A 13,260-nucleotide genomic window follows, 5' to 3' on the forward strand; every position below is an offset into this window, starting at 1 on the left:
CCTGGCTTGGGGATCAGGGCCAGAGGGGTCACCTGCCAGGCTTCCGGCAAAAGCACACGGAACCTGCTAGTGTGGGCAGGCCCTGGCTTGTTCGTAAAGGCTCTGGTGGGGAGTGTGGGAGCCGTCCGTCCTCTACCTGGCCAGGGAATATTTCCTCACGGGTTCTGGTGGGGAGTGTGAGAGCCGTCCGTCTTCTACCTGGCCAGGGAATATTCCCTCACGGGCTCTGGTGGGGAGTGTGGGAGCCGTCCATCCTCTACCTGGCCAGGGAATATTCCCTCATGGGCCCTGGTGGGGAGTGTGGGAGCCGCCCATCCTCTACCTGGCCAGGGAGTATTCCCTCACGGGCCCTGGGCGTTTCAGGGCCCCTAGATGAGGGGCCCTGGAATCCCAGTACTTCAGCCTCTCCTGTGAAAGCTCATATTTCATTCAACTTTGTAGTTCATTTAAATATTAAACTTAAATGTTAATACTGGACATTAATCTTCCCAGTGGCTGAGATTACTCCTGGGGCCTCTTCTAGTAGGTTCTAGATTTTTATTCCAGGGAGCTCTGCCTAAAATCTAACTGCAGAGCAAAGACCACCATAGGTCCAAGTGGCTTCCTCTTCCGGGCTCTGGAAAGGCCGTGGGTTCAGTTTGGCCTCGTGCATGGGAAGCCTGGTCCCCCCTGAAGCTGGCATTTCCTTCCAGCGATCCCACGGCATCCTCCTGGGTGTGGTGGGCTCTGACGTGGCCCTGAGAGAGCTGATGAAGCTGGCGCCCCAGTACAAGGTGAGCCCGGTCAGGCCCCCAGGTAGGGTCACGGGCCTCCCAGGAGCCACCGCACCAGGCTCTGGAGGCTCCCTGCAGGCAGTGCAGCCAAGCTCACAGCTGGGACGGGGCCTGCGGCCGCCCCTCAGCCCCACCCCAATGTCACACCCCCGACGCCCTATTCCCCCTCCCCGGACACCCCACCCCCAGACATCCCCCCATCCTGCCCCCCACATCCCACCCCCGGACATCCCGCCCTTAGAGACGTTTGGGCACAGAGCAGGGGAACCGAAACTTGGGCCCCTGGGACGCTTGGTCACGGCAGCCGCGACGTGCTCTGTGGCCTTCGGCATGTCTGTGCCGTCCTGGTCCGCCTGCCCACCACGCAGCCCCATCTGGGGAGGAGCGAGGCTATGTAATCAAAGCCCCAGAGCAGTGGTGGAAGGAGGCAGGTGGTGACGTTCGTTGTTATGGTCACTGCCGACTGGAGCAGCTGGAGCAGAATTCAGAGTGAGCGGCTGGAAGCTGCCCAGCTTGTTCATACTGTCGCCAAAACGGGGCTGTGAGAGGTGGTCTTCCCGCCCGTGGCCCCGCCCCCTGCCCGGTCCCAGTCCTCCTGCACAGATACCCCCTGACCCCCTCCATCCCTGTCTTCCTAGCTTGGGGTGCACGGCTATGCCTTTTTGAGCACTAACAATGGCTACATCCTCTCACATCCTGACCTTCGACCCCTGGTAGGTACCGATCCTATTTGCCTCGGGGGTCTTAACTGGACGGGATGTGGGGGTAGTTCATACAGACGGTTAAAACAACGAACACGCATTCAGCTCCATTGAAGAACCCGATGGACTACAAGAAAAAAATTAAGTCATAGTCCCTGTTTTCAAATTGCTTATGATCTAGCAGGAGAGACAAGGCAGAAATGCACGAACTGGTAGCAGCCAGTCTGCAGGGAGCCTGTCATGAGTGTGCAGTGTCCCTGGAGGACCCGTCCCCTTCCCCGTTGTCACCCCGTCAGTCACCCCACGCTCTGTCTTGGAGTCTGACCGTGTGTCCCCAGATCGCCAGGGGCCACCCCAAGGGCGTAAGTGCCAAGTTAACACTACAAACGGCAGGAGGCGTCCCCCACGAGCTGGGGAGCAGAGCTGAGGCTGCCCTGAGGATGTGTCCCCAGGGCTCCTGCCCCCTTCCAGCTCCCTCCATCCCAAGGCGGGAGCCCATGGCGTTTTCACCTGCGTTCAGATGAGCGGCCGAGGCCAGGAGAGAAAGCAGCAGCCTTTTATCTAAGGTGCTGCCTCCCCGGCCGGGGGGCTCCCCGAGACCTCCATCCGTGGCAGTAGTGGCCACACCTCCCAGTGTGGTTGTTGGGAAGCGGGGAGGGGAGTTGGGGTCCCAGCGGCATCGCGACCCTTCCCCTCCACCAGTCTCCTCTGGAGTCAAGGTTGGCACTGAGGACAGCAGCACCGCGGGCGCCTTTCCGAGCTCTCTCCTGCCCAGGTGCCACGGAGAGACCAGCCTAGGCCACACTGCTGTCCGTTTGGGTCAGACAGACGCTGAGTGACCAAAGGCACTGATTGAGCTATTTAAGGAAACGCTAGGGGTTCAGAGTTGAGAGAGACCAAGAACACTGACCTCTACCAGCGGGTCCCGTGGGGGGCAGCCCCAGGGCCAAGAAGATGACTCATTGGGGAAGAACAAAAATGTTGGCCCTTTAGAATTAAGGGGCCCCAGTCCCAAACCTGTCTTCACATCTATGTAGTGTGGATGAACATAAGGTCTCAAGCAACCCATGCGTACTGGGGGCCCGTCGCACGCCTGACCCAATCACACTCCGAGACGCTGTCAACAGACATTTATGGTCCAGTTAAGGAAACAGACTTACACAAATGAAACGATGAGAGAGCTGTACCACGCAGAACATTATCCCATACAGCAAAGCCAGCACAGTGAGACTCCCGTGGAGAGAGCGATCCCTTCATGACAGGCGTCGAGGAGAAGAATAGCTGAGTTTAAAAAAGAAAAGTCATAGAGGACATGCCTAGTAATAAAGGAGGGGCCGGAGCCATACTTTCGGCCTGAAATGTCTCCACGTCAGTGCCCAAACTAGGAGTAACGGAAGCGGAATTACGGTTTCCTGGGGAGCCCGGGACGGCCTTTCAGGTATCCTCAGGAACTAGGAGGTGGCGATGAGCCGGGAGGGTCACTCCTTACTCAAGAGCACCGCCCTGAACAGGAGGGCGGGGCAGGGCTGCTTGTCATGAGAATAGACTTTCAACAGGCCAAGAATGGGAACATCGTTCGAGCACAGGCAAGAAACTGGAGACACTTTCTTGAGAAAAGAGGAAACTTGCTGAAGCAAGATACACAGTGATGGGGGACGTCAGCCATTCAAGCATCTGTGGGGGGCCTCGTCCTGCTAAATAGAGACCTCTGCTTAATTCCTAATGACCCTGATGATAAACTATCCTCTTTCCTTTTTTTTTTTTTTTTTTTTTTTTGCGGTACACGGGCCTCTCACCGCTGTGGCCTCTCCGGCTGCAGAGCACAGGCTCCAGACGCGCAGGCCCAGCAGCCATGGCTCACGGGCCCAGCCGCTCCGCGGCATATGGGATCTTCCCGGACCGGGGCTCGAACCCGTGTCCCCTGCATCGGCAGGCGGACTCCCAACCACTGCGCCACCAGGGAAGCCCCTCCTCTTTACTTTTTTGATCTATCACCAAATTAAACCTGGGGAATGCTACAGACCTAACAGCAGATGACTTGACGATATCTCTCTTGGTGTCAGAGAGAGAGAAGTCAGGGCCAGAAAATGATAATAACACTCAAAGAATGTTGATGAATGGTCCTGTCACGCTGGATGGAGGGCTTTATCGGGCTTTGCGGAATCTGTCTGTCCTTGGCTCTGCTCGCTCAAAAATTCTATCAACAAAGACTTCCCTGGTGGCGCAGCGGTTAAGAATCGCCTGCCAATGCAGGGGACACGGGTTCGATCCCCAGCCTGGGAAGATCCCACATGCCACAGAGCAACTAAGCCTGTGCGCCACAACCACTGAGTCTGTGCTCTAGAGCCCGCAAGCCACAGCTACTGAAGCCTGCGCGCCTAGAGCCCATGCTCCACAACAAGAGAAGCCACCACAATGAGAAGCCCGCACACCGCAATGAAGAGTAGCCCGCGCTGGCCGCAACTAGAGAAAGCCCGTGCGCAGCAACAAAGACCCAATGCAGCCAAAAATTTTTAAATCAATCAATCAATAAACTGCACACAAAAAATTCTATCAACAAGATGAAAACACAGAAGGAGATGCCATGGGATGTGGAAGGTATGGCTAATACATGAAGGGAGAAAATTAGTATTCAGAAAGTATTCTTCTAAAACGATGGGCTGGAACTAAGGAGATGAAATATATTAGGAATGCATGGAAAGTCGTGCAGCATACTCGATGCCCAAGCAGAAGATGGTAAAGCTGTGACTTAACAGTGCATCACAAGGAAGGTCAAGGGAATCTAATGGGCTGAAAACTCGGTTTGACCTGTCGGGCGAGGTAGCTGTCCTGGATTAGCAGAATCAGAGGCAGCGGTCAGAGCCGTACGATGTTTTGGTCTGCACGGGTCACACCCCCCCCCACACTGGTCAGACACCACCTGAAATAGCGACTGTCCCAGGCACTCTGCTTCGAGAGTGACATTGACAAAGCAGAAGAGAATCAGAGGGAGCTGAGGCGTCTGCGAACTGGGAATGTGTAGCTCGGGGAGGTGACGTCTTAGCAGTGACGAGCATCCCCGAAAACCCTCAGGGGGGTCGGGTGGAAGCTCTCTGTGTAGCTCCAGGGAGAGGCCTAGGACCCGTGGGTAAAGTCACAGGGAGGCAGGTTTCAGCTCTGCATGAGGAAGAGGTTTCTAACAACGCGAGTCCAAACCTAGGACAAGCGTACTCACGATGGGAGCTCCTTGGTGTGTGAGATACTCTCCCCGAGGCCGGGAGACCAGCTGACTCAAAGGCAAGGGCCGCTCTGCCTTGGGGGGAACGTGGCCCGCACGACCACGAGGAATCGCTGAGCTTCTCTGGGTTGTGACTGTGCCAGACAGGCTTTCTGGAAGGGCCGGGGCTTGTGTTAACCTCCCGTCTCTCCCCCTGACTGGCGCACTCAGTACAGAGAGGGGAAGAAACTGAAGCCCAAGCCCAACTACAACAGCGTGGACCTCTCGGAAGTGGAGTGGGAGGACCGGGCCGGAACCGTGAGTGGACGGCCGGGAGGGGGTTGGTTGGCTCGACAGCGGGTCCCGGGGCCACAGGCGCTGAGCTCAGCCCCCTCCCTTGGCCCAAAGCAGAAGCAGTGCCTCTAACGGGCAGCCCTCCCACCATCCACAGAGAGAAGAGTCTCTTCCTCTGGGGCTGAAGGAGCACACGTCTGTGAGCCACAGAGTTCAGGTGTGAGGGCATTTTAGGCTGGCCTGGGTGTTGGAAAACTTGCATCTCAGGGCTCGGCCACCGTGTTCCCTCGCCCGTCAGCCCACTGGGAGCATCCTCTGAGTGAACTCCAGAATTCCAGCTAAAGGGAACCTGGCAGCCGGTCTATATTGCCACCTGTAGCCTGCTTGCAGGAGAAGGGGGAAAACGCAGCGTGTCCCCAGGGGTCACCTCCAAGGCAGTGTTCATTGCTTCATGGTCCTGTGTGAGCCGAGTTCTATTATCTGTTCTATTACTAATTCTATTACCTTTCCCCCTGAAGCTGAGAACAGCCATGATCAACAGGGAGACAGGGTCTCTCTCCATGGACGTGAAGGTTCCGCTGGACAGAGGGGTAAGGCGCTCGAGGGAAAGACTGGGGTCTGCTCCCAGGAAGCGGCGTCATGGTTAACTGGGGTTGGTGGTGGTGACAAAGGACCTGGCTGAGTTCGAGCTAAAGCCTTGAGAGCTTGCTGGAGCCTGGAGGGCCCTAGTGGGGGGCCCGGCCCAGCGGGCATCGGCCCCATGGAGCACCGGCCGGGGAGCTACCGCTCTCCAGGGCCTGGTTCTCGGGGCCGCAGAGCGAGGCCGTGGCCAGCCTAGCCCTTCGCAAGTCTTCCTGCTGCCTGCCATGTGGCCCTTTTGTTGTTTATGGTGGAAAGGGGGAAAGTGACAGTTAATTTTGCCAATCGTTAGCAGCTCTTGTAAAACATGTTATATGGGAAGAGGTTGAAAATAATTGCTACTCCGTAGAGCAATTTCCACCCATGGCAACCACAGATAATCAGGCCAGGTCCCCACAGCCATGCCATTCCTGTCACCACAGACCCACGCGCCGCTTACAAAAGACCACTTCATCTTCTCGTTGAAAAGGTCCCCCTGCGTTTGCACTGACGGGGCTTTGTCCCTTGACGTATTTGCAAATGTCACCTCCTCCCTCACGGCCACCCCCGCATCCCCTCCGCTGCCCATCGGCCTCTGCGGAGAGAACGCGGGCATGGGTCGGCGACAATTAGATCCAAGTTCTTCCACAAACACGGACCTCCGTGGAAGCCTAACAGGAAAGCGCTGGGAAGGAAAGCAACTCTGCATTCCTTTTAGATGCGTGCGCTGGTTTTCACTGGGACACGTCTCATTTCTGTGGGATCTGCCTGTTGTTTATAAGCTCCAGGCTGAGAGGGGCCTCCCTCGGGCAGGCTGGGCAACATCCCTGATGTCCCACCAGGCCCAGCAGGTCCTTCTCTTGATCCAAAAAGGCAGAGGTTTCCTCCACGCGCCTCCATCCTTATCCCAACCGGACCCCTGCTCCTGGGCACCAGGGAGCTCGCAGCCACCCGGCACTGCCAGAGCACATCAGGTGGGACCTGCTTCCAGGCTACAACGTGAGTTCCACGCACAGGGCGAGGTCTAACTCAGACCAGCTCAGGAAGGGCTCCCAGTGCCGCGTCCTCATGTGGCCTTCACGCTTCTCAAAGCGACCGAGGGGTGGTCCTAACCAGATCCAGGCAGTCTGGACGTCTCCTGAAACTGCTGTCCAGCCCTTCAGAATGTGTTCACTGCTGTTAATAAACCGTCCAGGTAAAATTTGCAGTTTGACAAAGGCTTCCGGGCATGCGGTGCTCTGACATGAAGAAATAGGGTGATGCTGACCATGGTCACGACCGGGGTGGACATTTCCCAGCACATCGAGTTCTCGCCTTACCTCCACTGCAACGAATCATGATGATGATGCCAGCTCACACTTATTAGAAGCTGGACTACACTTCATAAGCCTTCACTCACTTCCCACAACCCTGTGATGTGTGTCCTGTCCTATCCCCATTTTACCGATGAGGAAATTCAGAAAGCAAAAACTTGCCCGGGGCGACGTAGACCAGCGGTCCCCAACCTTTTTTACACCAGGGACCGGTTTCGTGGAAGACAGTTTTTCCCCGGATTGGGGCGGGAGGAGGATGGTTCAGGCAGTAACGCGAGCGGTGGGGAGCGAGGGGTACTGCGGACGAAGCTCTGCTCACCCGCCCGCCTGCCACCCACCTCCTGCTGTGCGGCCCGGCTCCTAACAGGCCGTGGACCGCTACTGGCCCGCGGCGCAGGGGTTGGGGACCCCTGAGGTAGACGATCAACCTCCAAGCCTGTGTGCTTGGGTCTGATTCTGACCACACGCTCCCGACCACGGCTGTGCAAGGCCTTCCTGTAGGACAGGCCCTGATTTCTTCACTCACTCTCCAGAATGAAAGATTTCCTGGGTCTCTTTAGAGATGCCTTTCTGTCCCTTCTTTAAATTCACTGTCTTCTCCTCTCCCTCCACCCATTGCACCATGACTCAGCCCTCTTTAATCAATCGTTCCTCTCTTTACTCTCATGCCCGGAAGCTCCTGTGCCTGCCCGTGTAGGCGGGACACTTTGCTGGTAGGAAAGACACCATGGTGGAATCCAGCCTCTCACTGCTGTGGTGATGGTGCCCCTCCCTCAGCTCAGCCTACGTCTACCTTACGGGGTCCTCAGCAGAAACACCCTTCAGGTCTAGGCCCAGGGAGGCTTTCTTAGAGCATTGTGGGAATATCCGATATCATTCAAGCCATTCTCCAGGCAGGCCATAACCTGCTTGGTCATTTTCTCCAGGGGATTTTGCATGCGTCCTTATTTCCCAGGGATTAATTCAGACCTTTCTCCATCTCCCCTAAACTCCAGACAGGCAACTAGGTAGTGCTACTGAGGACAGTGGCAGCAGCCCAGCATGATAAGAGCAGGGCTCACAGACTCAAAAGCCTGCGGGGCCAGATCAGCCGAGTTCAGGAATGTAAATGGGAGAAGCAGACAAGCCTCCGTGCTGCGGAGCCTGGGAGCCACGGCAGGCTGCAGAGTGCGGGCCCCTCGGAAGGATTCGGCTAGGAATCCATGCTGTTAAGTGTGTGCAACTAATTCCAAAAATGTGAGAAACACAGTCTGGCCCAATATCTAGGGTCTCCAACTTGTGAGGAGCCCACGAGCTAAAGAGGCTTCAACCCTTGAATCGAGAGAAGTGCACGGGGTGAGGTGTACGCTTATATGGCTCTTTCCCCAAAGGGCTCACCCCAGTCCATCTGGAATGAAACGACTAGAAGTCAAGCAGAGATCTGTTGTTATCATCTTGAAGTGTCAGAGAACAGACTTTGGGCTCCCAGAGTGTCATAAAATGAGGGGAGATACCCCAGAAATGAGGGAGTCACAGGTGGGCTGGCCCTAACATATGTATGCAAGTTCCTCTCCAATTCCTGACTGACCTTGAAGCTACACATCTCCAGGGGGACTCCAGGCAACAGCTTGAGAGCTGGAAGTCAGAGCAGGGACTTCACTGCTTCCTGTGGTCGTGGGGAAAATTTGGAGTCACACCAGGGTGAGGAGGCTCAGTAAATACCTCAGAATTTTCTTTGAAAGCACAGAAGAACTACACCTTGGGAGCAAAGACTATGTCCCAAGACCAAGGGATTCACCCTAGACCTAAAGACAAAGTTGAAGCAGACCCACCCTAGGGAAAATGTAATCCAAGTCTCTGCAAGCTCAAGGTGGTCAGCCAGCCATTTCTCTGCTGAGTAAAGTAGAAATCAACACTCCCTGGAGGAAGACAGAGTATCTACAACCTATTCTCCGCAATAGCCAGCAGACACATGAAGAAACAAGATGACGTTTCCCTTCTTAATAAAGCAGTCTTATTTGTGATCCATAGATGACCCAGCTACTGAAATTAGAAGAAGGACTTTCAAGCAGATATGATAAATATGCACAAGGAATTAAAGGATAAGATGGTCATCATGAGTGAACAGATGGAGAATCTCAGCAGAGAAATGTTTAGGATTTAATCAAAGAAGCAGGACCACTACAAATGATATGAATATAGGGTTTTATTGTAGGGGGTAGACCTAATGAAATGGTGGGAGCTGGTAAAAATGTCTACAGAAGGCAGGTGTCTCTGCCTCTAGTCATGAGCTTGAAGTCATCGTAGGTTGGCAGGGCCAGCGATTGGGAAGGAAAACTGGATGAGATATGGGAGAAAGCAAGAACAAACTGGAACCCATGAGGAAGAATAGGAACCCATGAGGACAAACTAAAACCAGCATCTGTCTCTCACTATCTCCAGCCACAAGGATGTGGGACCTGCAGAAGGAGCTCGTGCCCTTCACCTGGGCCTGCACGCTCACTGGCTCAGATCTCAGAGAGACTGAAGGAGGAGGTCCAGTGGCAGCTGCCCGTCCCAAGAAGGGAAGCCAGCAGAGCAGAGTGAGCTGCCGCAGGGCCCCATGTGCTGTACCCACTCCAGTGTGTAACACGGCCGCGGCTTTGCTCTCCCTTACAAATCTCATGCAGACTCCTCATCTGGCCAACCCTAATTTGGAACCATACAGGGAAGTGAGTCTGAAAAAAATGTAATTCCAGCTTAGCTGACTTGACACAGTGTAAGACCAGCACAAGAACCAAGTGGAAATTCTAAAACTGAAGAGTGCAACACCTGAAAGGAAATTCCTACAGGACGGAATTAGCAGCAGATGGGAGGGGAAAGGACAGTGACTGTGAAGACAAATAGAAACTATCCAATGTAAGGAACAGAAAGAAAAGTGTTTTAAGAAATTATTCTTCAGTTACCTGTGGGTTAATATCAAGTGGTCTAACGTATGTCCTTAGAGTCCCAGAAGGAAGGAGAAGGGACGGAACAGAAAAAAGTATTTGAAAAACTAATGCCCCAAATGTCCTGAGTTTAGTGAAAAACATCAACCAATAGATGCAAGATTCTCAGCAAAACCAAGCAGAATTAAAAAAAAAAATCCACACCTAAACACACCATAGTCTACCTGCTGTGAATCAAAGAGAAGGGAAAATCTTTTTTTAAAAAGTAAATTTATTTACTTATTTATTTATTTTTGGCTATGTTTTGTCTTCATTGCTGCGCGCGAGCTTTTCTCTGGTTGCGGTGAGTGGGAGCTGCTCTTCGTTGCAGTGCAAGGGCTTCTCACTGTGGTGGCCTCTCTCGTTACGGAGCATGGGCTCTAGGTGCGCGGGCTTCAGTAGTTGTGACACGCGGGCTCTAGAGCCCAGGCTCAGTAGTTGTGGCACACGGGCTTAGTTGTTCCGTGGCATGTGGGATCTTCCCGGGCCAGGGCTCGAACCCGTGTCCCTTGCACTGACAGGCGGATTCCTAACCACTGTGCCACCAGGGAATTCCTGGGAAAATCTTATTTAAAAGCTAGAGGAAAACAGTAATAGGGGAAAACAATAGTAAGGATGATGGCTGACTTCTCATCAAAAACAATAACGTAATGTTGTTAAAAACCAAAAGAAAAAACTGTCAACCCAAAGTTCCGCATATAGAGGAAATATCCTTCCAAAAAGAGGTGAAGTAAAGACAGATTCAGATAAAAGAGATCAGAGTTCATCACTCGGAAAAATGCTTGAGGAATTCTTCAGGCAGAAGAAAAATGACACAGATGGAAACTCAGATCAACACAAGGAAATGAACAGCGTTGGAAATGGTAAATACGTGGGTGAAGTTAAAACTTCATTCATTTTTTAACTCCTCAGAAAGACAACTGACTATTTAAAGCAAAAATGTTGACATTGTATTGTAAGGTTTGCAACTTGTAGGATACATGGCAACTGCCACACACAGTGGAGTTATCCCCTTACATGAACAGATTAAAGGAAAACACCACATGGTCATCCCAACTGATACTGAAAGAGCATCTGACAAAATTTAACTGGGAACAGAAGGAAACTTCCTCCATCTGATAAAAGGCATCTGTGAAAAAGTTCACTTTTAATGATGAAAGATTGAGCACTTTCTCCCTAAGGTTGTGAACAAGGTAAGGGTATCTGGTTTCACCACTTCTGTTAACACTGCTCTGGACCTTCCAGGACCTATCTTTGCAATAAGGCAAAGAAACAAAATAAAAGGCACAAAAATCAGAAAGGAAGAAGTAAAACTCTCTCTGTTCACAGTAAGATGATTGTTTACATAGAAAATCCCGAGAATCTGCAAAACAGCTGCTGGAACTAACAGGTAATTGAGCAAGTTCACAGAATACAAGGTCAATATTATAAAAATCAATTGTATTTTTATATATAGGAGCAAACATTTGGGAAATGAAATTATTTTTAAGTTCCAACTTCAATAGCATCAAACAATATAAAATACTTAGGAATCAATTTAACAAAGACATATACAACCTCTACATTGAAAATGACATAACACTGCAGAAAACATGTCAAAGAAAAAAATAAATAGAAAGATATAACCATGTGTATGGGTTGTAAGATCAATACTTCTAAGATGTCCATTCTGCCCAAATTGATCTATAGATCCAACACAATCCCAATAAAAAGTTGAACAGACTTCTTCTAGACATAGAAGACGGTGATTCTAAAATTTATATGACTATGCAAAGGACCTAAAAGGGTCAGAACTGTTGAAAAAAAGAACAAATTTGGACGATTCACACTACCTGATTTCAAAATTTGCTGCAAAGCCTGCAGTAACCAAGCAGAATGGTATCGACATACGAATAGACAAATGGATTGATGGAATGGAATAGAGACTCCAGAAATAAACTCACGTGTCATCAGTAGATTTTCAGTAAAGACACTTTGACAAATCAATGGGGAAAGGAAAATCTTTTCAACACATGGTGCTGGAACAACTGAATAAATGTATGAAAAAAATAAACGTTGAGACACACTCACACTGTACGCAAAAATATTTGAGATGTACCATAGCTCTCAATGTAAACCCTAAAACTGTAAGCCTCCTACAAGAAAATGTAACTGAAAGTCTTCACCACCTGAGGTTTTGCCAAGATTTCTTAGACAGAACAGCAAAAGCACTGAACATTAAATAGCGTTTGATGAATTGAACTTCATCGAGAGGCACGATTAAGACAATGAAAAGGCAAGGCACAGACTGTGTCCAGACGGCAAAGAACTTCTCCAGATCACCGCCGAGAAGATGGGCAGCCCAACAAAAAGGGGCAGAATACTTCAGCAGACACTTCACGAATGAAGAAACAGACGCGACCCACAAGCTCACAGAAAGATGCCCAGCAACTTCAGCCGTCAGGAAGGTGCAGATTAAAACTACTTTCATACGCTCTATCATGGCTAAAACGCAAAAGACTGGGAACACCAAAGGCTGGCAAAGATGTGCAGAAACCGGAACTCATGCATTGCTAGTGGAAGTACAATAAAATAACTGGGACATTGGCAGTGTTTTCTAAAGGCAAACATGATTCACCATATGACCCAGCAATTCCATTCCTGGTATTTACCAAGAGAAGTGAAAACACATGTCCACAGGAAGAACGTTCACAGCAGCTTTATTCATAATAGCCCCAAACCGGAAACACCACAGATGACCACCCAGGGGTGAACACAGAAGCAAGTCCACCCTGGAGTACTTACTACTTGGCAGAGGGAAGGAACACACTGCTGACACGCTCAGCAGCGCGGATGGGTCTTAAGGACATTACGTTGAGCAGAAGAAACCGACACAAAAGGACATGTGACACGAAAACAGGGACACCTACCCTGGGGGATGGAGCTCAGAACAGAGCGTGCCCATGGAAGGTGCGGGGATTGACACCGAAGGAAGCAAAGCGATTGCAGGGGATGCAAACATTCTGTATCTCCACCACAGAGGTAATTGCATGGCTGTGTACATTTATCAAGCTAATGGAATGACACACTTAGATGTGCGCGTTTCACCTTTTTCTTCCATTAAAAAAAAGAGAGAGTATGAAAACAATTTTTAAATGCTCTCCAGTTCCAGACTCAACCAGCCCCACTTGGAGCCCATCTCCGCCCTTGCTGGGCCCCAGCTGCCCCGTAGCTCCCAGGGCCTCCCCGAACTGCGAGAAGGTCTGCCTGAAGCAGCGGGGACAGGAGGGCATCACGGAAGATGAGGCCCGTGCTGGGAACTGATCTTTGGGGTTTGGTCCACAGCTGGTTACCTATAGAAGCAAAACTTTTTTGTCACCTTCTCCCGCCACGTCCCCTGCAACATCTTACTCCAGTTTCCAACATGGAAGTAAAAAAGCC

At 51.5% G+C, this 13,260-nt stretch overlaps 1 protein-coding gene across 1 annotated transcript in view; it reads left to right on the forward strand.

The window, feature by feature from the left end:
* Nucleotides 1–13,260, forward strand: part of CACNA2D4 (calcium voltage-gated channel auxiliary subunit alpha2delta 4) — an 89,789-nt gene that overhangs the window by 27,185 nt on the left and 49,344 nt on the right. The window contains exons 18-21 of the mRNA XM_004279125.3: nt 693–773; nt 1,412–1,486; nt 4,902–4,988; nt 5,483–5,554. Coding sequence (XP_004279173.1) covers nt 693–773; nt 1,412–1,486; nt 4,902–4,988; nt 5,483–5,554 — 315 coding nt within the window. The remainder of the gene's footprint in view (nt 1–692; nt 774–1,411; nt 1,487–4,901; nt 4,989–5,482; nt 5,555–13,260) is intronic.

This window comes from Orcinus orca, chromosome 11 (genome assembly GCF_937001465.1).
Source record: "Orcinus orca chromosome 11, mOrcOrc1.1, whole genome shotgun sequence".
Lineage (NCBI taxonomy): Eukaryota > Metazoa > Chordata > Mammalia > Artiodactyla > Delphinidae > Orcinus > Orcinus orca.